This window comes from Aythya marila (genome assembly GCF_965140915.1).
Source record: "Aythya marila genome assembly, chromosome: 15".
In the NCBI taxonomy this organism is placed as follows: Eukaryota; Metazoa; Chordata; class Aves; order Anseriformes; family Anatidae; genus Aythya; species Aythya marila.
Window position 1 is genome coordinate 11,716,853 of NC_139056.1, and position 23,062 is coordinate 11,739,914.

Below are 23,062 nucleotides of genomic sequence, written 5' to 3' on the forward strand. Positions count from 1 at the left end.
GTGTTTTTATTAATTTGACCATTAGACACTTCAGTTTTCAGAAAACAACTCTGTAGTGTGTCTACTATTTTCAGTGTTACGCTACTCAAAATAGATGCAATACCCATTTGAGTTTTTTGAATGTTAATAGAGGAGATAGTCTGCTAATTAAATCCATCTAGTTTTTCCTGTTGAATTAGTAAAGGCATTTTGAAGCAAGTATGCATGAATGGGTCTGAGTTACTGGTTTGGCTATTTTAGGATTAAAAAAAAAAATCATTAAGATTCTTTTTCTATTCTGTGCTTGTAAATCACTATTATGTATTTAACATGTGTTAATCTAGTATTTAGCTTTCAGGATACTTGGCTTCTTGCCATTAAACCAGGAATTGACAAAATTGTAGAATTTAATACTTTTAGAATTTAATTGTTTTTGTATACTCTAAAACCGTGTAGCTGGGGGAGTGTCGTTTTCTTAACTATAGACTGTCAGAAGCTCTTGCAAAATGGAATGTGTTTATGTTGTACCAATTAAAACAAATTGCAGCTCTTCCTGGAGCTCTAGAAAACGATTGGTTAAATGTTGATTAAATACAAGTGGACGTGCTGGACAACAGAAGCTGACTTTGATTCCTTAGGTTGTTTAGATGATGATTTGATGTCTGTGTGAGCATATCTTTCTTAAACTGAGCTGTGCAATTGTCATCTAATTGGATTTCTTTTCCTGTGTTGTTACATTTGCCTGAAACAATACTACTATGTTCAACGCTACAATCTTCTCCACAGCAACTAATCTTTCTTGCAGAGGAGAGAATAAGAAGATCCTAGTACTAACTTCAGTTATCAAGATTTATTTTTTTTATTTACATTGTAATACTCTTTTTGAAAAGTACTAGAAACGTAAACTTCAATGGCATGCTTGTTCTAACCCCATGTTAATTTCAGTCTGAGCTAGGTTTGTCTCCTTGCTTACTATTTTGTCAGCTATGAGTTGGTTTCTCACTGAAGCAGACAAGAATACCATACAAGCAAGATTAGCCTGCCAGGAAGGGAGGATGCAGAATGATAAGTCCTATTGTGAATTTGGAGTATAGTTCATTTTAACTTTAGTAGCTTTTGTGTGGAAAGTATGTAGAAAGTGTTTGACTTCCTATGTAAACAAAGACTGTTACATTGCAAAGCTGGTAAATTGTGAAGAATTCTTCATAGAAGGGGAGGGTTACACTTCTCAAAGCTTTTTGGAATCCTGTTTTTCTGTGTTAAAACAGAGCTTGCTAAGCTGAAATTTTAAAATGGCCTTAATGAAGGCAGGTATAGTTAAACTAGGTCAACATTTTCTCATTGTAACTCTTCCTTGGATAGGAAGAAAGGATTAGACAGCACTCTAAAATTTCCTCTTGAAAAAATTATACGAAGCCCAAAATCCTAAAATAATGGGGGAAAACTGCTTGGTGCAGTGCCTGCTTTCAGGGTGTTAAGAGTAAACTGCAGTCTGCATGCTGAATCTGCAGAAAGCCATGTATTACTTGTGTAATTTTTTCAGTGTTGTGCCAATTAATATTGGAATAACCTGAAGAAAGGGTGAGTTAGGGGAGTTGCTCATCGGAAGTGTTTTCATGCTGAAATTCATTCCCTCCATCCCTGCCTGTGTTTGCTTTGCTTACATCTTGATAAGTCTTGTTCTGCCTTTGACAATTCCATCTTTACAAAATCTGTTTGTGGGCTTCTTTAAAGAAAACTGCTTGTGTGTATAGCACTGGAAAAAAGTTTAATGAATCCAGATGCCATAAAGCTATTAATACATGTAGAGTTGGTTATAAACTATTAATAGAATTTCTATTAATACTTACAGGGATTACTGTGTATTCATAGCTGTTTGTAGTGCTTGTACTTTGTGCTTGTACTCTTTCAGCCGAGATCAGAAAAACATTAAACTGATACAGCTAAATAACCTTTTATCCTCCTCAAAATGCGAGTCAAACTTGTGAATCGCACTCACTTGTCAACATGTAATTTACGCCCCCTCTTCAGGCTGATCTCTCCTCTTGAGATCTTTTGAAACAACATCTTTTGAGATGTTTTTGTCAATTCAGGTACCTCTAACGCTTTTTCTTCCAAGCCTGAATTAAAATGATAAAATTTCAGTTTAATTTTTGTCCCAAAGCATTAAATCAGGATTCATCTTTCAGTGAAGTAATTAGGTAAATGACTATTTGTATGTGTTCTGGGACTAATCAAAGTGTAGCGCCCTTGGTCAGTTGCTGTAAGTGATGCCTTGGAGGTGTTCAGGGCCAGGTTGGACAGCACCCTGACCTAGCAGGTGGCATCCCTGCCATGGCACGGGGTGGAGCTGGGTGGTCTTTAAAGCTGCTTCAAACCCAGGCCATTCTGTGGGTGTGTGATGCCCTGGTCAGAAGGCATGTAAATGCTTGTATGCTGTTTGTATGCCTGTGTCCGTGTTTTATGATGTCTCTTTACACCTAAGAGAAATGTAGCTGTAGCACTTTTCTACTGTGCTCTTAACTAATCAAGAGCATTAATGCCTGCTTTGTGCTGAGGAATGCTCACAAAATACACAATGCTGTCCTCTAGACAAAGGTACATGTGTGCTAAAATTGGCAGATGTCATTCTCATTCCGCTTGTAAAGGTACAACTTGAGAATAATCCCTCTGAATTCTAGGGCATTCTTACTCTGCAGATCTCGTGTGAAGGAGGTATGAAGGTAATAGCTAAGAAGCTGGAAATAGATGTAAGATTGGATAAGTCAGCAGGTCTGCCCGCAGCCGGGGGAGCTGCTTGTCAGGGGAAGGAACCCATCTGCACTGTCTCCTAGGTAACCTAGCAGTGTAGGCTAACTGCATCCTGCCTTTAGTGTTTTTTGGCTAGCCGTGCATACTAGGTAGAAATACCATCCATGTACAGGTTCACTTCTGTCTCCTGAAAGGAAGGACTGGTTTTTGTTTGCTGTAATGCCTCTTTTGTGGAAGGAAAAGATCTTTTTCTCAAAACGTGGGGAGTGAAATGGCAAGTTAGATCTGTAGACACCGTCCTGCCTTTGGAGACTTTATTTCAGTATGAAAAGAATCATTTTCCTGTGTAAGCAAGATAAGCTCTTTTTTGTTTAGAATAAAAGGTACAGTGACTTTTTTTTTTTTTTTTTTTAGGTAGTAGAGCCCACCTCCAGGCTGTGTATTGAACCCAAATTGATATAAATGCTCATTGACATCCCTAATAGCAGCAAGTGTTTGCAAACAGAAACAAATTGAGGCTGCTTACAGCTGTCGGCTTGTCCTGTGTACTTTGTGTTCTTGTGAATTGAGTGTCTGTAAGAAATGTTGGGCAAAGATGAGGCAAAGCAAATGATAGTGGCAAGTGTAAATAGCAAAACTGAGTTCTGAAACAACTGTTTAGGGAGGGACTCAACAGTTAACTATTGAGGCTGGTCACTTCAGGATGAACAACAGGAAGAGCTGTATTTAACCTGTATTCTCGCTTCACATCTGTCACAGTGCAAACTGCTTAAATGTACCATTTTTGAAAAAAACTCTGTTACAGCCGTCTGTGCCTATCCAGATGAAAACTAAGTCTGTTCTCACATGAGGCCACTCCTGTCTGTTTCCTTTTCCCCTCACCCCAAACATCGGGAAGGATTAATCAGCATAATGTATAAAGTATGCCAGATTGATCTTAAGCCGTGCTTAAGACTCCTGCCTTGCCCAAGGTTGCACTGTGCATGGCAGCATTAGCAGGAAGATCAGTACAATCAGGCAGGTGGTGCCAAACACCTGCTGTCAGATCTGCCTACCTCTGGGCGATAGAAGAAGCCATTCCAGACAAACTCTGGTCTGGTTCTGTGAGCTGATTGCCTGTCTGCTGCTGGAGCACCAAACTCAGCACATTGCAGGAAAGTAGGTTTTTTAGGCAAAAGAAATTCAGTTGATGTGCTCTAACTCAGTTGCACCTTGTATGCTTTATTTCACATTGTGCAGCAATCAAGAAACTTGCTTCAGAAGCACCCCCTCATCAGAATTAAGTCACTGCTGTAAGTGTAGCTAGGAGGACTCGTGATGTTAACTTATTTGTATGCCAGAGTAATGCACCACTTCCATACGATTACTTTGTAATGTTCTGTGATTTTTATTGTTTGCATCAGAAAGGTTGCTTTTGCAAAATTCCATTTTACAGCAGCTGTTTGGATGCCTTCTTAACAGGAAAGAATCCGTTTTAAATTCTTACTGCACAGGAGAATATTCGCTCAGCTCTAACTTGTTTGTTCGTTCTAGGGATTTTGGTGAGGAAGCTGCTTCAATACTTCATACATTTCTCAGTTGTGTTTTTTTCCCCTCAAAAAAGAAAAACCAACCCCAGGAGTATTAAAGCACCTTCTGTTACAGCTCTGCATATTCCTGCGGCCCAGCAGGGGACAGACTCCATTGGTGCGCTGACCTAGAGCATTTTGAGTTTAGACCCTTTGGTTCACAGTGCTGAGTGGTTCTAGGAGCTGGCCTGCTGCAGGATGCCCTGCGATGACAAGCTCTGCTCAGTTACATAACTGAATGTTTCTGTTCATTGTGAGTGCAAGTTTAGCTCAAGGCTAAGCTTCTGTTTTAGGAAACGTGTGTCTTACTGATCCTTCTGCTTAATCTATTTGTATTTGCCTTGTGTTTCTGCTTTGCTTTCATTGTGAGTTTTCAGGAGGATTCTGAGAGAATTAAGTGTAAAGATGTGTAGTGTTCCTGGGATATTGGTGTGAAGCTTGTCTGTGTGTAAATTTGCCCTTTGTGTGATGAAACATGAAACAAAAATGAAAATGAAACTACCTTGTGACTTAGTGTACTGTGATTTTTAATTTGTTGCTAGGCATGATAAAGAAACTTTGTCACAAATGGCTTTGTCTCTTCAATTGATCTCAGAAATTCTGTGTGTGTGGGGCTGCGCTATGAATGTTTACTCTGGGTCAACTGCAAACATGTTTTCCATGGCAGTTGTTTCTTTCTAACTGTGATTTGCTTTCCATTGTTAAACTTGTAATGGGAATTGCTTGGGAGAACCTTGAATACCTTCATACTCCTAAACTGTTTGAGTAATACAGCGTATCGTGTGGGGTTTGCTCCACAGCCCTGGATAAACTACTTTTAATGGAAACAGTCTAACTTGAATGGCATGTTTGTTTCTAGGGGAATTTTCTCTTCAACTCTGGTAACTTTGCCATTCTTATTTTGCTTTAGTTCAAGTTATTCTTCAGATGCTTTGGATTTTGAAATTGAACACAAAATAGATCCAGTATTTGATTCACCAAGAATGTCACGGCGTAGTTTACGGTTAGCTGCTGCAGGATTTAATAAAACAGATGATGCCCGAAGTGATACCCTTCATGACAGCTCTTACTCTGGAAACGTGACTTTCAGAGAACAGTCTAAGTAAGCATTTTTATAACCACAATTTATTGGAGTCTTGAGACTTGCTGTTTGAATGTGATAGTACAAAAATAGTTTATTTTTATTCCTTGTTCTCAAAGTTTACTATCATAATTTTGAAAAGGATATTCATTATGTGGTTTATAATGAAGTCTTTGCAGAACTGTAGATGCTTTAAAGTGATAATTTTCTTTGAAACCTGACTTGTCCAGTCACATCTGTATTGAAAAAGCCTTTAAAAAAAACAAACAAACAAAACAAAACACAAAACTTTAGTGCTATGTCTCTTATCTTTGCTTTGTTCTCTAGGGTGGTAAGGCAGCGCAAAAGTACAAATAAACAATCTGGCAGTGTGAGAGACACACCGAGGAAAACCCTATTCAGCTCTCCCGTTTATAGCCAAAGCAGTTTCAATAGCCATACCACTGATGCATCCATGGTGTCCACAGTATTGGATGAATCTTCGATTCGAGAGCAAACAGAAGTTGATCATTTCTGGGGTAGGTAATGATTGCTATTGGTCATCAAACTGTGAAAAACACTTATAGACATATGTTTATACACACCAAACCATGTCTTCCCCACTTGTTTTTCCACACTGCCCCCGAACACCTGCACATACTTCTACTTGTGCTGTAGGTGTCTCATTGCTAAGATGTCTGCTGGAAATTTGCACTCTAGTAAAGCTGGTTGTGCTGACATATTCAACATCAGGACATACTGCACAGTGTAGCTGATATATAAACCAAAAGTATACGATTATGTGACACAACATTATAGGTGGTATAGGTTTACAGATAAGAATTTTAAGTTATATTTTTATCTCTATCACTTCAAAACGTGCATAGAGTAAACACATAACTTGAAGTTTCTCTTGAAAAAACAAAGGACAAGATTTTTTTTGTTTGTTATAGGCAGTAGTGTGTTTGAATTTAAAATACCTTAGTCTGAAAGTTTTAACTTAGCAGTACTTTAGGATTTCCCAAGAGGTTTCTTGTTTGTGTCATTGGTTGGTTTGTTTTAGCAAGTATGTACAGGTATGCTTTTCTGGAGTCTTTTTTCATTGTAGAGGAAAATATGGGAGTTAACTATATAAAGTATTGTGCAGGAGATCAGTGTCTAATTATATCTCCCAGTTCAGATTACTTTGTTTTTAGTCAGTATGCTTGTGACCTCTCAAGAGTACTAATGTGAAAAATTGTTTCAAACTTAGTAGAATGCATGCTAAACTTTAGATTACTTGTCTCTTGAAACAGAATCTTAAAACATGGTAGTACCAAAGTGTAATTACTAAGCAACGAAAACAGCGTAAGCTTGTAATTAACAGATTTGAAGTCAAATGGGAGTTAAGGAAAAGTGTAGCTTTGTCATTCATATTTTGCTGCTTTTGTGATAGAATGCTTTTTATTAACTGTTGCCATACTACATTAATATCTGAATAAAAGACTTTGCTAATCTGAGGGACTGAAAAAAAAGTTAAATACCAATCATTTAAGACCGCAAAGAAAAGTCATTTTTAAGAATCCTAATTTAAGTTCATGTCAGATATAATAGTTGTTTGTGGAGCTTCCTGATATTTGGGAATGAACTCTTCTTTTTTTTTTTCTTTCTTCTTTGAAGGTCTTGATGATGATGGCGAACCTAAGGGTAACTAAGCTTTCCTTCTGCTTTTCCATGCGTTCTATTTAATGGTAATTAGTGAAGTCAGTAATTTTTGCACTGAATTTTCTACTCTTGGTTTGCTAGGTAGTGGTACTATGCTAACACAGGGAAATGGAGATATGGCAACAGCAGAAACACAGACCACAATGATAAATGGCTACACCTGCAGTGATTGCAGCATGCTTTCTGAACGGAAGGAGGCTCTTACAGCAAAATCAGCTTCTTATGTGCCATCTTCCAGAATTTACTCTAGGGACAGGAGCCAGAAACATCCATCTAGTAAGTAACTTTCTACCGTGCTTTGTTTACATAGCAGAATGTTATATGGTTTAATTGATGCATTTTCCTCGTAGTGCTATTTAAGTACTCTTCCTCCCCTGTTTGGTTAATATAAATCTAGAGATTGGATTGTATGAAATATTTTTGTTTCTGTATCAACTGAAACTCATGGTATCTTAAGTTATATGTCCAAAATGATATGAAACACAATGTGCTGCTGCAACCAGCATTGATATTTAAGTGTCTCTTGATTTGTTATCAGACCACATGTTTGTCAATGGATTTTCAAATTGGAACTTTTCTAATATGGTCCAATTATTTTTTTTCTTAAGTGACTTGAACTTTCAAGACTGAGTAGAATTGTTACTTAGCAGTGTTTCTGTTACCCCAGAAAACCTGGAGATACATGTCTACTTCTTTGTAGGTTTTTTTATTTAACCTTTTAGGCTATTAGAGTTGTTTTTTAAGAGGTGAACCGCAACCACTCGAAAGATTGAACTCCAAAGGAGAAAAAACTCTTTCTAAATAGACTGTATAGCGACTATATTCTTGAAACTTGAAAACACTTGAATTTGCTGGGGAAGGGGAAGAAGAAAGGAAGACTTCTGCCTTCCTAAGGCAATCTCCATTCTCTGGATAGTGGATAGTTGGCATCAGTGTCTTGGCTTTATCTATGTATCTGTTGCATAGCATCCTGAGCTTCTTTATTGTTGGAAGTCCTCAATGATCACTAATGTGATATTTCTTCAATGGCCTTGAATTAGAAAGGAACCTCTTCTGGGATTCTGTAAATGTGTTATTCTTGAATGATGCACGTTTTCAGTAGCAATAAACCTGTTTTGGAGTGCAAGGTATGACTTCGAACACTTTTGAGACAAGTATTTCTTTTCTGAAACTGTATAGCACAGGTAGGAATTCTGTTATCTTGGCAAAATGAGCTAGTTTTTGACACTGTATGGAAGCTGTTGTGTTCCAGAGTTCGTATTCACAGAGGATAATCTTAGAAATGAATCCATCTTTATATACTCTTTTGAACTCTAACCCAGCAATTGAAGTTGTGTCGGGGGTGGGACAGCACAGAATCATGGCAGGTTTTTGGAATGTGGCTGATACTAGGAAAGCAGCACTATGGAGGACTGATTTTGTTCCTGCTGCTCGAAGGAGAACTCTCTTCAGCACTTGAGGCAGACCTCTACAGTAACTCTCTTCCCTTAGTGTAAATGCAAGAAGAAGGTAAAAAGTCCTTTCCCTTGTAAATCCAAATTGTTTGGAGTTGTGGCTCATAAAATCATGATCGACAGCTCAAATCGCTGAGAAATCGTTAGTTCTGTAAGCAAGGAATTCATCACTATTCACTGGAGTTCTTAATTCCTCACTAAGGAAAAGTACTTGTGCTGAAGCCATCGTCTTGAAGTCGTAGTTCTTGCAAAAACATTCACCTGTAATACCAAATGCATCTAGACTTCTCAAACCATGCTCTCTTGAGTGTCGTGCTCCTGGCTAAACAAAGGCTTTTGATGCTTCATCCTCACTTTTCTGCAAGTTAATGGTCATCAGAGAATAGAGGTACATCTTTATGTGAGTGAATAACTTATATTCACACTTCTTTTTTTTAATAGGGGGCACGTATTTCTTCATGAGTAAGATTCTGCGATTGGTCAAACATACTGCAACATCTTTTGCATCCCTGTTAGTGCAACTATTTCAAATGGTTTTGCTGAAGCTGAGTTATGAATTTAAAGGTACCTTTTCAGTTGTCTTCCTTGGTCTCCACAGAAAACCAGTGTGTCTTTCTTTGTGTTTTTTTTCTTACAGACTTCATGTATGGCACTATGGTGTTCTTTTTTTTTATAGTCTTGGCTGGCTCTTGTCTTTCTCTCTTATTTTTTAATTCTCTCACTTGTGCTGCCCTTTTCATATTTTGCCTCTGTTCTGGAAGTATCAGGATCCAGGTATGTGAGAGACATCTGTGTTTTAGTTATGATTCCCATGTTGATTTTCTACTAGAAGATTGTAGAAGATAGAAGCTTAAGTTGTTTTTCAAAACTGTTTTGTGTGATAGTGTGGAATCTTAACTGCTCAGTGACTGCTAAGGTTTGGACTACTTTTTTGAATCTTTCAGGCCATTTTGCACTTAAACCTTAATTCAATTTGTCTTGTAAATCTAAAACTCCAGTTGTTGCTCTGTATTACAATAATACACATCTTGTTTTCCTTGAATAAGTTCAATTCTTCTTTGCCTTTTTCGTCTGTAACATATGCTCTATGAGTGAAGTTAAATCACTCTATATAGAAGGTAACTGATTTTTATGTGTGTATAAAAATTTCTTGTGTATTTTCCTGTCTTCTCTGCCTCAGTGCTCTATAGCCTGTCTTAGTGCTCTTTTCTCAGTTGCTTAAGATTTCTGATAAAACCAATATAAAGACGTGGCTCACTTGACAGATGGGAATAGTTACTCAGGATTTGATGAGTTGTAACTTGTTTTTTAAATTAACTTTGCTATCTGAAAAGAAGCAGGAAGATATTTTTTCTTTTTTCAACCCAGAAACCCCTTCTTATTTAAGGAAGACAAAATAGGATTGCAAAGGGTATACTTCTTCCATGATTATTTTTCAGGTTTCCTATGGGTAACGTGGCTTTTAATAGTGAACCAAACAAATTTAGTTAAAATCAAGATATATGAAAGGCTTTGAGCTTGAGAATTGCATTCCATTTATCCTTTCTGGATATATTGCAGCTCACTCAGATTACTGTGGAAGCATGAATGTAAAGGAGTTTTACAGAGAGGATAGCCATCATGATGTGAATGAGGAATCAATATGTAAGTACAAGAATTTATTACCATTAGCCTTGGGCTGTATGCTAGGGTGTTGCTCTAATGATGGTATGGAAGCTACACAGTAAATGCTTGTTTTCTAATTTAGGTGTAGAGGGGAGAACAGTGATTACCTAGTATACTGTACCCCAGACAAGTTTTAGTATGTTGGAGTTTGCTTAATAGTTCTTGGCTTGCTAACTGATGTCATGAAGTAGACTTGTTCAAATTATCTTGTAACAATCTTGATTTGATCCTGATTTTGTCCCATTAATCACCTGTTACCACAACCAACAGGTGATGACTGTAAGGGGAAGAAACTTCTTGAAACATACACCACAGAGCACATGCAATCTTCAAGGGCTAAAAGGGTAGCAAGGACCATTTCGCACACCTTTTCTTATGCAGGTTGACTTGAACATTTTTTTTATTTTGCTTTTATTTTGCGTCACAATGTCTCAATATTAATCATTCGTACTGTTCTGTGATTATTTTTTCTAAAATCTTCATCTATCAATGTAGACTAAAATGTAAAGTGTCTAGGAAATCAAATTGCTTAACATCTTTCAGCATCTTTCTTTTCTGATTTCTTGTGCTGATAATGGCTTTTGTACAAGCTTGGTAGCTGGCTTACCTATTTAAAAACAAGGTGTGGTGACAGCATACATCTTGTGTGTTAGACAGAAAAGTCGGATTGTTAATTTATTGCGCTTTGGGGAAGCCTGTACTCTTGATAGGGTAGAAAGCCGCTGTTAAAGCAATATGAGGTATGGGTATGCAATAATTTAAATAAAGGGTTTTTAACATTTTATTTTTGTTCTAATGATAGTCAGTTTTTATAGGAATCCTATACAGTGATAGACTCTTCCCTGTGAGATGAGTGTTCCCTAGTTTGAATGGCACAGGCATCAAGAATCGGTTGAGTGTTCTTTATTCAGCAAAGGAAAATGATTTGAGACCCTTCATTCACTTAAATGCTTTGCAAAATATTGGGTTGGTATATCTATAATCCCTCAGATTAACCTGGACATATCTGCTAATCTAAAAATGTAGGATTACTTTCTAATTGTCTCTTATGTAGTCTGTTCTGTGGAATGAACAGTCCTAGTCCTAGATACAGTAGCTGTTGGCTTCAGTAGGATTGAAGTTACAGCATTTTGTTGTAGCCTGTTGCTTTTGGCTTTTGTTTTAAGAGACTTGAAATTGACATTCTGAAGATCCCTGGGAGCATTCAATTAAATGAGAAAATTAATTGCTTGTAACTTTCATTAGTGTTTTTTTTTCTGTTTATCAGTATATTTGAGATGACATTAACTCTTTCACTGGGTTTTTAAATTTTGTTTCCTTTTTTTACATATGAACCTAGATAACAAACTCAATGCGTAATTCAGAACAAATACAACACTTTTAAAATGATGTGCTTAAAACATTTTACAGTATTACTTTTTTGATATTATCCATTATATTTGGCATGTTGTTCTGATAATGCCGTGATACAAAATATAAACTTTGTCTATTGAGAAGTGGTATTCTAACTACATAGAGGTTATTGATTGTTGTCTATTGCTATACCTGAGAATTCTGCTTCTAAATTGTCTTGATTTTGCTTGGATTCATATTTATGAATGATTCACTTTGCTTTTAAATACTGAAAAGACAAGTCTGTAGGTTACTGGAAGGTATGGTTTAAAATTAAGCAGAACAAGTAATGATCGGGGTAATTGAGTTTATTCTAGTGCATGTACTGCGAGAGAACCTTAAGCTTATTACCATATAGTTAATTTGTTATAACCTAGGTTACTTTATGCTTCACGTGTTGCGAACAGTGGGAGCAACCGGATGGCTTGTGTCTCAGAAGGTGTTGTCTCTACTTTGGCTGGCCATTCTTTCTCCAGGTTACTATCCTAATTTGTGTGTGTATGTCTGTACGTTGCCTGTTTCTTCTTGGCAAAGTAGGAATCTGCAGTAGTTGGCTTACACTAATTCTGCTGTGCTTATGCTGTAACTTTGATATCTTGAAATGCACATGCTACTGTGCTTTATTGACCAAAATATGGTTAATGAGAACATGCTTCTGTTCGCAGGCATAATGGGAGACTAACCAGACTGTTTGATGAGGGACTATGTGTGTGAATAACCCAGATAAGGGGTGTCAAGAAAAATGGGGTGTGTTTTGGTTTGCTAGTCACTTCCTGTCATGGTATTCCTCTTAGCAAAAACTCGTTCTGCTAATCTGTGCATTTCTTGAAACATACTGAGGTCCTTGGTGTGTAATAACTTGGACTCAAACTTCGCTGTTGAATTTCTGGCAAGATAGCATTGTTACAAGAGATTTGTTTCTTCTTTTTGCATGGCTATTGCTTTTGTTGAGTACCTGTTGTTATAATGCTGTCATACTGTGATACAAACCTAGATGTTAATCTGCGTGTGTTGCCTGTGCTCATGCCTTTCTCTGCCCTGCAAAGTACTCTTGGCCACAGTTGCATGTCCCTCTCCTTGGTTTCCGTGAACATGTGCTGCAATAACTATTTCGTGTCACTGCTTTTGTCTTCTAGGGAGAGCAGCTTCTGGCGTGTTCAGGTTGCTTAGAACTGGCTGGTATCAACTTGTTACTTTGCTGTCTTTGCTCAAGGTGTTTCTTCTTAGAAGGTATGTATTCTTTCCAAATAACTTCTTGTGAGCAAATTCTTTACCCAGATATTACATAATAAATGCATTGTTTCTTTCCTGTCCTTCTCTAGATGCCTTCCAAAGATTTTCAAGCTATTACTGTTTGTCATCCCACTGCTGTTTCTATTAGGTACGTGAATTGTTTAGTTATCATACTGATTGCTTCCTACTGCTGTACCAAAATAGTACTTTTAGTTGAACATTAGGCTTAAGGAGATAATTCAGAAGCAAAAAGACCAAGTTTCAGTTTGTGAAGCGTTTGTGAATGCTTTCAAAGTACCATAGGCTCTTTTCCTATGAAAGGAATAACTTTGGTTTAATTTCATAGAGCTCTTCAAACAGAGTAAGTATAAATGCGCTGAAGACTCTTTTCCTTACTTCCCTTTATAGGAACAGCATTGAGATCATAAAGAGTAGGCTATGTACTGACTGCTTTTGATTGCTGTCAATCTCCATAAAACTGTGTTTAAATTCTCTTAACGGTGCACACTAAATCATTCCTTTTCTTTAAACCATACCTTAACTGCTTGAAATACTGCTACTTTAGACAGGTTAGCTGGCAATGTTCCAAGCTGGTTGTCTCTTTTGAAATAGAAGGTGTTGAGATATTTTTGAAAAGCAACTTCATGTCTTTGCATGCCCTAAAAAGCTTATATCCACTTTAGGGAGAAGATAACTTCTAAGAGACTTACAGTGGGGAGCTTTAGGGAGAATAAGAAAGGAAGAAGATACCCTGTGTAGGAAACACTATTTCTTCTCACTAAGATATTGCAGAAATAAATGTAGTCTTTGTCAATTGCTGTTTCCATGGAAGCATAAGTTTATTCCAACTTCTGTTAGATATTATGCAATGCAGTATGAAGTAAATAGGGTGTAAGGCAAGATATTTTCCCTTAAGTTAATAGGGTGTAAAGGAAAATATTTTGCCATAAGATAAAAAGCAATATTTATACTCACCTTCAGTGAGTATGGCCTGTCCTACTCAATAAATGGGATCTATGTTCCGGGGAAGTAGTAATACAAAAGTAAGGATATATCAGGATATATAAGCAGAAGTCACCTGCCTCAGAGTTGTGTAAGTGGTACTGATGGATGTTCCCTAATGCTCTTGAGTGGTTGACTTTAAAAAAAACATTAAGTTGGCTCATGTAGCTAACTCCTATTCAGACTGGGGTAGTGTCTACTGTGTGTTAAAATGAAAGGTAGTTTGTGTCCTTAAATAAGAAGACAATCTGTAGATTGAACACCCTTTTTGCTTTTGCTTCTGCTCACTAAAGGTATATGGTTCTGGGGGTTTGATGGCTTCGTTTCATTATTGCCTTTGTTGAACTGGACAAGAATTGATAAAGTACAGAGAATAGATGACTCTATTTATGTTCCTGAGCCCCAGCCTGGTTCTTCTCATACTGTACAGCCTACAAAGGTAAGGCAAAACAGTCTAGGTGAGTACTTTAGTCTCTTAAGACCTCTTAACTCCCCTGTCCTCAGTATTTTGCAATAACTGCTTGACATCCAAGAGTAATGAAAATAACTTTTATATATTAAAAAAAAATCTTTACACCTTAGGATACCATAAATATCTTTGATTCCGGTCGTATAAGTGAGCTGGAAAAGCAAATGGCCTTCGTGTCTGATAGATGCCATCACCACGATGAAGAGTACAGTAAAGTGATGCTTCTACTCCATAATCTTCAAGATCAGGTTGCCCAGATGGGTGACAGAAGTGAAATATTGAAGCTAATAGAAAATGTAATGGGTCAACATCTTAAAGAGATGAAACTGGAGGAAAAGGTAAAGATAAGTCAGTTACTGACGCTTTCTGAGACTGATAATAGTATTATTTTATTAATGTGGTTTATTAGTGATCTGTCTTTACGATTCTCTTCTTGGTATGAATTACCTATTAAGCAGTAAATATGAGGAAGTGCTCAGTAGTATTCTGTTATTGCTGACAACGAAATAATTCCGGATAGATGGTCTAAAGTAGAATCTTATGTTGCTGAGAAGCAGCTGGATTTACCTGTTTTCATACAGAAGGGAAACACTAGGAAAGACTAGTGATGAAGGGATTTTATGGTAAACTTACCTGCATATAACTCCTCCTACCGTGGAATCAAATCTTTTTATTTTCTATTACAGACTTTAATTTATTATGCTACCTGCAGGATAAATCACTTAAGCACTCTTGATATTCTTTGATCACAGAATGAAAGAAACATTGTACTTTTTATAAAGTGTCAGTTATGCTATTTGTACTCAAAGTACACGCCTTTTCCTTCCCTGTTTTTCAGACTGACTTCCTGGCTTTACATCGAGAACATGAGCTGCGCATTGTGATGCTGGAAGATCTTCTTAAAAAGCTGTCTGCTGAATCAAAGGTATTGAAAGTCAGCTTTGATAAGTAGCTATAGTGGTAGCTAATAAAATAGGATAAAAGCTTTAAGTTGTGTGTTAGCTATCCCAAAATCCAGTTTGCTTCATTTTAGCTTTTAATGCTTGTTTAAGTCTCAAAACTTGTGCTCTTTCTCTTCCTTCTCCATTCTTAAAGGTATTTTCAGTTTAAAGGTCAAAAATTACTCTGCCAGGGAGGTAGATGCTATTTGGAATAAAATCTTATGATACAGAGGCACAAATATAAATAATGTAGGAACATACTCCTGTATAGGTGGGGCTAGAAAGTGTCACTTTTTCATTTGTGTTTATTCTTTCTGTATGTTAAACTTAACGCTTTTTGTATTTTTTTAGGATATTCAGAAGGAGTTTGACATAGCCAAAGCAAAAACAGTAAGGTATGAGCAATTTTTAAATATTTTTTCCAGTCCTAGAGCTAACTGATGGCAATAGACATTCTTTGAAATACAATTATAATTTCCCTTGTGTCAGTTAACTGACCTTAAGTGTGTATGTCAGCAAGCACAAACTTGATTTTCTAATGCCGAACATCAGCACAAGGCCCACTTCTGACGTGAGTGATCTGCAGCTACATGTTTTACTAGATAAATCTGCTTATGTAGCAGAGTAGAATGACTTACGTATTTATGGAAGCTTGAGAGTTTTTCCTTAAATTGCTTAGTGAAGAATACAGTAGATGACTTTGATACACTTTACATTTAACTTTTTTTTTTTTTGAATTTTACGATTTATAAACTTAATTTGTGTTTTTGGTTTGTCATCTATACTAACTACTAATGTACTGTGTGTAATACTAGAAAAAAAAAACTGCAGAACTTCGTTAAGTAGTTTCCCCTTTGGGAGGAGAAAAACACTTAGTGAATTTTAATTTAAATTAGATGTAAATAACTTCTAAATGCTGACTAATACTGTTTTTTCCAATACTGCATACCGAACACTGATCTGTAGTGGTCATGTAACCTGCTACCTATAGACACAACCAAAACCAGAATAACTTTGTAGGCAGGCAAGCGTTAACTAAGGTAACCTGAAATTCACTCTAATCAGCGGCAAACTGAGGCAAATAAAGCTCAACTGGTCTGTCCAGCCTTAAGCTACCAGAAATCTGTGTCTGAGTTACTAACTTGTCAGTGTGATGATGTTCTGAAAGTCATCGCTTCTGGATTTGCTCACAAGTTTGAAATGTTTTGCTTTGAATAAATTCATTCGAAGTATGCCTTAGCACCTTCAAGGAGCTGTAAGCTCCCAATGTCCATTTCTGAATAACTGAACTACGAAAGCACTTTGTGGTAGACGAATATATTCTCATGCCTTTGGAATTTGATGGAATGATTGAAATTGCTCTTTCCTAATTATTGACTCCTTGTTTTTATCAGAGAGGATGAACATAATCAACTTTTATCCAGAGTTAAAAAGCTAGAACTAGAGTTGTCTCAGGTGAAATCGGAGCTGTTAACTGGGGAAAGTGCAAAGACGAGTTGTGAGAAAATGGATGTCATTCATGAAAAAGTAAGTTCTGTCATCATTCTTGTAAAACTTAGTAATACTAGATTTCATTCACAAACTTATTTGAAAGGCACTGCAAAAGTAACATGGTGATAGTATTCATTTTAAAGAACAGTAGTGTTTTTGGTAGTGGTACTGTGACATTTTTTTCCATTACTATGTGGCGTCTTATCAGATGAGTTTGTGGTTTGTTTTCCACAATGGCAGTTTTATTTGCATTTGAGATGATGCAATAGCAGTTGTGTGTATTGTACATTGCTGTTACAGCTGGTGCTACAGCTGGTGTATCATGTAAATATGGAAAGGAGGTCATGTAAAAGCTAGTTAGGTTTTTGATCTGAGACTTATTTAAAAAATAAAAAAAAAAATCATTCTCTATTTTATTGATGCCTTCTGTAAGGTTCAGTTTGAATATAGACAATAAAATATAGGTCTAGATTCAGGATTATCCACTTTGACTAAAATACCATATCTGAGTGTCATCACAAGATAGTCTAGCTACATGTATGTCTACAAATCAAAGTATGCCATAAGCAAGTGACTTAGTGATGTGCTTAACTAGGCCTAACAGGTACACTGCTCCCCTTAAGAGTTGAATGTTGCAATCAACTTATTTTTGTTCTGAAACAGACCCCCTAATGTAAACTGCTAGATTGTAGGGCTTTGTTAGTTGTGCGCTGTTCACCAAACCAGGTAAACATCCATTTTGTCCATGTCTTCTGCATACCTACCTTATCTGTTGTTCCACTGTAAGTCAGTTTAGTTAAAAGACATGAGAAATCTAGACCTAGCGGTACTACTGGAAATATATATGTTGATTTTTCACATGTGCCTATTATATACAGATGGTATTACTTATTGGTTTATAAAGACTAATCAGTTCTCTTGTTAATGGCTTCTACTAGGTAGATGCCCAGGTTAAAGAATCTGTCAGGATGATGTTTTTTGGTGATCAACACAAGGACTTTTCTGAATCACTTCTCCAATGGCTTACATACAATTTTGTGACCAAAAGTGACCTGCAGACTTTGCTGAAGGATCTGGAGCTGCAGATCCTGAAGAATATTACCCAACATATGGCTATTACAAACCAAAGAGTAACATCTGAAGTAGTAACAAATGTTGTGAACAATGCAGGGATCTCTGGAATCACGGAAGCGGTGAGTAAAATTAAGTGATAAGTTCAGACAAATTGTCCTTTATAGGCATTTTGTGGAGCATGACTGTCAGTATAAATGGTAGTGATTTTTAAGAGATTCAAGAAAGAAACTGAAATGGGGAGAGCTACAGAAAATGGTTTCAGTGAATTCTTACAGCACTTACAGCCACTGTGAATGTGCTTTTTTCCCTGCAAAAGTATGTTATCTCCAAACTGGAAAAATTCCCAAAGTACAAAAAAAAAAAAAAAAAAAAGCTCAATGATTTCAGAAGGTGGGGAATGAATGCAAATTCTGAAGAAAACATCAGTCAAGATGCAGTATCAATTTGTTTTAAGCCAATAACGAAGCATTTAAAAATAGCTTCGATGTTGACAGAGGCTTTCAAAGACTTGTGATGAAGTATAACATCTCAAACTTAAGTTTGTGACTTCACAGGTGTGTCTATATATCAATTTTTATCATTTGATATTAAAACATTTCTTTCCATTCTATTCTATGTGTCCATCTGTAGCAAGCACAGATTATTGTAAACAATGCACTGAAACTCTACTCTCAAGACAAGACCGGTATGGTGGATTTTGCCTTAGAATCTGGAGGTAAATAGTAGGGGAAATAATATAAATAACCTGAGTAGTAAAAATAGTGTTTGCTACAAATCTTAAAATGAGGGCTAAAGGGTAGAGAGCATCCTTGTGTATCACCAAATGGTCAGAGTACTGCAGTCTGTGCATATTGTTTACAGGGTCATATACCAGCCACCTACTTTATCACAGCTGAAAACAGGTGACTCCCAGTGTACGCATGGACTGGGATAGAATAACTTCTAAACATGTGTAACTGGATAATTGAGAACCATGGATCTGTATGTGTGGGATGTACACATCACTGAATTCACTATAGAAAATACATGCTCTTTCAGCCCTATAAAACTAAAAACCTTTCACATTTTCTTTAACTAACATTGTATTTGATAGAAGCACTGCACTGGAAAATGAGAAAATTGGAAAATTATTAGACCAACAATACCTTTACTAGTTTAGTTTTTTTTTTGGGGGGGGGGAGGTGGGGGGGAAATGGTATATTCATTAAGCTACACAGACATCTCTGCCTTTACAAAATAATTCTTTACTCCTTCCTAAAGACTTATTTCTGCTAACTTGATTTTCTTTTTTGAGGTGGCAGCATTCTGAGTACTCGCTGCTCTGAAACCTATGAGACCAAAACAGCGTTAATTAGCCTCTTTGGAATTCCTTTATGGTACTTCTCTCAATCTCCCAGAGTGGTGATTCAGGTAATTAAAGGCCAAGTAAACAAATTCAGTAACATTATCTTGCATTGAGTGGTCTGAGTTGTTTTTGGATGCTGGATCTTTGTCTGTAATACACTGTGGGCAGTGGGAGACAGGGATATTTTGAACTTATTTCTTGAAGTTCAGTGGCATTGCCCATGCTCTGCTTTAGAAAAACTAAGGTTCTCATAGCAGGCTTGAGTGGTGTATCGGACTTCTGTGAAGTGTAAGCACTGGGAGGATTCCTGTAAAATAAATGAATAAATAAAAAATAAAATAATAAGCTGGCTCTTTGGTATGTTGGCGGTGGTTCAGGCAGGTATGCTGTCTTCCTAAAGAGTGCAACTAAAATTGTGCAGTCTATATCTTCCATTTTCTGTAGCGTGAAATTACACAGTCCTGCTAACATAATTAAGTGTCATCTGATGTTGTTTGTCCTTCAGAGGCAGGAGTGAATTTGTAATTAAAATCAAAGTTGTGAATATGACTTTAATTTCTACCAAATAGCAAGTGGCAGGACATAGTCTATCTTTTTAAGATTTCTCATGATTCAGAATTCATTACAAAAAATAACAAAATTCTTGTATTTGTTCTTGTCTTGTCATGTTCTGTCCCCACCCTCCTGCCTCCTTGCCTTGAAATCTGTTGTCTAGCCGGACGTGTATCCAGGTAACTGCTGGGCTTTCAAGGGATCGGAGGGGTATCTTGTCATTAGACTTTCCATGAAGATCTATCCAACTGCCTTTACGATGGAACACATACCAAAAACACTTTCACCATCAGGAAATATCACCAGTGCTCCTAGGAACTTCTCAGTATATGTAAGTCTTCCTAAACTTAAGTGAAGTTTGTAAATGTAAAGAATATTTGTGCTGCATGTCTTGAAAAATAAACAGCTTGAAAGAGAACAGCTAAGAAGAGAAACGGATGTTTGTCATTGCTCTTAGAATTGCTTATGTTCTTGATGAGCTTTGAGACCTAGAAGTAAGCGCTAAAACTAATTTGGGGGGAGTTGTATTTGCTTTATCTTGCTTGTGTAACAAGTTCCTTTGGAGGGAGATGATGATTTAAATGATGTATTTACTTGTTTCATACACCTTCATCTGTCCTCCCCTCCCCAATTTTAGCTCTTCACTTTATTTATAATGCATCTTAATTTTTTTTAAATAGATCTTTCTTAGGCTATACAACTGCAGTAATAAGAGTCATCTGCAAACATCTGATTCTTGGCTTCTGTCTTGTTTGTAACCATGATGTTCTCTCATTCTTGTTTGTCCTGAACACTTTATATTTTACACTACAATAGTGGTTCTGCTGTAGAAATTAAGGGGGGTGACTAAAAACTTGAAAACATAGCACAGGTATTTGCAATGTAGGAAACTCCAATGTGCAGCCATGCCTGAACTAGCATTAAGTTGCGCAGGAAACACTCTGATCCTGGTTTGATAGACTTCTGGGTGCAGCTTGTTGATACTCAGTAATGTAGATACACTTTTAGCTTTTTTTTCCTTTAAAATCGACATTAAAACAAAATCTTCATCTTATTGTTACAGGGTTTAGATGATGAATATCAAGAAGAAGGCGTACTCCTAGGACAGTACGTCTACGATCAAGAAGGAGAGCCACTGCAGATGTTTCCAGTGATGGTGAGTCTGGGTGATGGGATTTGAATTGTCAGGTACAGTAGTGCCAGTGAAGAAAAGGGCCTTGTTCTCTGTTGTGCATTGTAAAAACAGAGGTAGAAAGTATCTGCCTGTCTACATCAATCTGTGATCTGAGTAGATGAGAAGGGAGGAAAAGTTTGTGCCATCTGGACACAAATGGTGTGAAGATAATAAACTTATGAAGAGAAAAAAGAAAAGATAAACTTACTTCACACTTCTAACTCGATTAATAAACAAGCAGTTGCAAGGCAAAGGAAGTTGTTTTTTAAAGTGGTATAAATTTTCCAAGGCATAATTTAATTATTAATAGAAGTTTGTAGTTGCAGGAAGCAGCTTCAGTTGTACGTGTTCATCGTAGAAACCTAACTCTGTTTTGTGTGTTTGCTTTTTCCTTCTCTAGGAGAACAGTAACAATGTATTCCAAATAGTGGAACTGAGAATTCTCTCTAATTGGGGACATGCTGAATATACGTGTCTTTATCGGTTCAGAGTGCATGGGAAACCTGCCGAATAATCTACACTACAGCTTGGGCTGCTTTGTTGTACATTTTGTTCTCAATTTGTATATACCGGAAAGCCTAGAACACTGGAATCTTTAAAGGACAAGGATGCAAGATATATACTACGGAATTACCAATCCTCTGATAAAGGCAGAAGACTGTCAGCAGAAATGTATAAAATAAAATTTATTTGCTCATGCTCAGCTTGTAATAGCCAGTTAGCTTCATATTTTTGTGTCCATGCTGAGAGAAATAATGCATGCAAACTACTCTGGTTCTTAAAGCGCAGTTAGCAAACAGGTGATATACCTATTTTATTACAAATGAATGTATAGGGTTTTTAAACAAGAATAAAAACCACACTTTTCTGCAACTAGGATCTTTTTTTTTTTTTTTTTTTTTTTTTTAAATTCAGGACTCAACTGCATCTTTGTTAGCTTGGCACCATAAGACAAATAATGTAGTACACTTTGAACACCGCCTGCGGCTAAAGGTGTCCTTCAGTTGACCTTTTTGTCCTTCTGCAGGATCCAAAAGGGCTTATTCAATAAATGTTGACTACATAATAAATATTACTATCAGGGAAAGTTAACACAACCAAAACTAGTTTAAACACCAGCGACTGAGAATGCTTTACTGCAACTTGTGGCCATGAATTGTTCTAAAAGTCAGGGATAACTTAAAATTACTTTAAGGGTTTTTACCATGGCAACTTGATTAGTTTAACTGCTGTATACTGTTTACTAAGCAATTTAGGAGGCTTATCAGCTCTTGTACGAGCAGTACATCCATCAAGGCTGATTTGGAACTAAGCCTAGAGAAGAAAAATCTTAATTTGTCAAAAAATATCTTTATAATAATTCCTTAATCTGGTTTATTTTATAGTCAGTAAATGTTGTGCTGTGATAATGCAGGATGTGGGAAATACAACTGAAGTAGAGCTCATTATTTAACATGCACAAGACAGAGTTATGCTCAGTGCTGCTGTATTGGGATATATGGGTATTCTTGAGATCCTCCCCTGAAATTTGAAGATGAGAGTGGTGTCTCAGTCTTGTGCCATTTCCATGTAGAATGTGCTGAGACTGCTTTAGGGCCGGCCTCCTTTAGGATTGCTACTTTGGAAGATCCTTTTCAGAAAAGACTCCTAAAATGCACTTGTGTGCAGAATTTTTATCTTGCTATTACAACGCATTTTATAGTAACCTGTGAACTGTTAACACACTGAACTGCTGACTGGTTTTCTGAATAGAGCTATATGTATGTTGCACAACAGTCCTCGAATGTTTAAAGTCTCTGCGTGAAGAACTTTTTTTTCACTTGAGCTAGAGACAGAACCTATGGCCTATGCAGAGGAGTTAGATTACACATGTACAGGTGTTTTCATATTCTATGTTACATATTTAAAATTAGAATTATCCTGTATAAATTGAAATTAGGTAGCTAGGGTGGGAATATTTTGGATAACACTAACTTATTTTTAAAAAAGCAAGATAGGACTTTGTGCAATGTATTTTTGTAAATGCTTTTCAAATCGTCTGTTACTTTGCTGCCTCCAAAACTGACAAGATGCTATTGAAATGTTTAAATAAAGAGTTTTAATTTTTGAAAGTGCATGTAATATTTGAAATAAGAAATAAAGATTCTTTTTCTGTATTTTTCCATGACCCGTTTAAATAGCTAAGGAGGACAGATGAGACTGAGCCTT

General features: G+C 36.7%; 1 protein-coding gene across 12 annotated transcripts in view; it reads left to right on the top strand.

Moving 5' to 3' along the window:
- Positions 1-22,965, top strand: part of SUN1 (Sad1 and UNC84 domain containing 1) — a 34,433-nt gene extending 11,468 nt beyond the window's left edge. For 7 of the 12 annotated variants that reach the window (XM_082772509.1, XM_082772507.1, XM_082772505.1 and 4 more), the window contains 21 exons: positions 5,209-5,400; positions 5,707-5,897; positions 7,018-7,044; positions 7,144-7,338; positions 8,958-9,080; positions 10,077-10,160; positions 10,452-10,562; positions 11,951-12,049; positions 12,710-12,803; positions 12,896-12,954; positions 14,102-14,247; positions 14,391-14,615; positions 15,116-15,202; positions 15,570-15,613; positions 16,613-16,745; positions 17,648-17,902; positions 18,414-18,498; positions 19,078-19,193; positions 19,844-20,011; positions 20,744-20,836; positions 21,255-22,965. In XM_082772509.1, coding sequence (XP_082628635.1) covers positions 5,209-5,400; positions 5,707-5,897; positions 7,018-7,044; positions 7,144-7,338; positions 8,958-9,080; positions 10,077-10,160; positions 10,452-10,562; positions 11,951-12,049; positions 12,710-12,803; positions 12,896-12,954; positions 14,102-14,247; positions 14,391-14,615; positions 15,116-15,202; positions 15,570-15,613; positions 16,613-16,745; positions 17,648-17,902; positions 18,414-18,498; positions 19,078-19,193; positions 19,844-20,011; positions 20,744-20,836; positions 21,255-21,368 — 2,641 coding nt within the window. In that variant the 3' untranslated portion in view covers positions 21,369-22,965. The remainder of the gene's footprint in view (positions 1-5,208; positions 5,401-5,706; positions 5,898-7,017; positions 7,045-7,143; positions 7,339-8,957; positions 9,081-10,076; positions 10,161-10,451; positions 10,563-11,950; positions 12,050-12,709; positions 12,804-12,895; positions 12,955-14,101; positions 14,248-14,390; positions 14,616-15,115; positions 15,203-15,569; positions 15,614-16,612; positions 16,746-17,647; positions 17,903-18,413; positions 18,499-19,077; positions 19,194-19,843; positions 20,012-20,743; positions 20,837-21,254) is intronic. The other 5 variants (XM_082772511.1, XM_082772502.1, XM_082772512.1 and 2 more) reach the window with 5 other exon arrangements.
- The last annotated feature ends 97 nt before the right edge of the window (positions 22,966-23,062 follow it).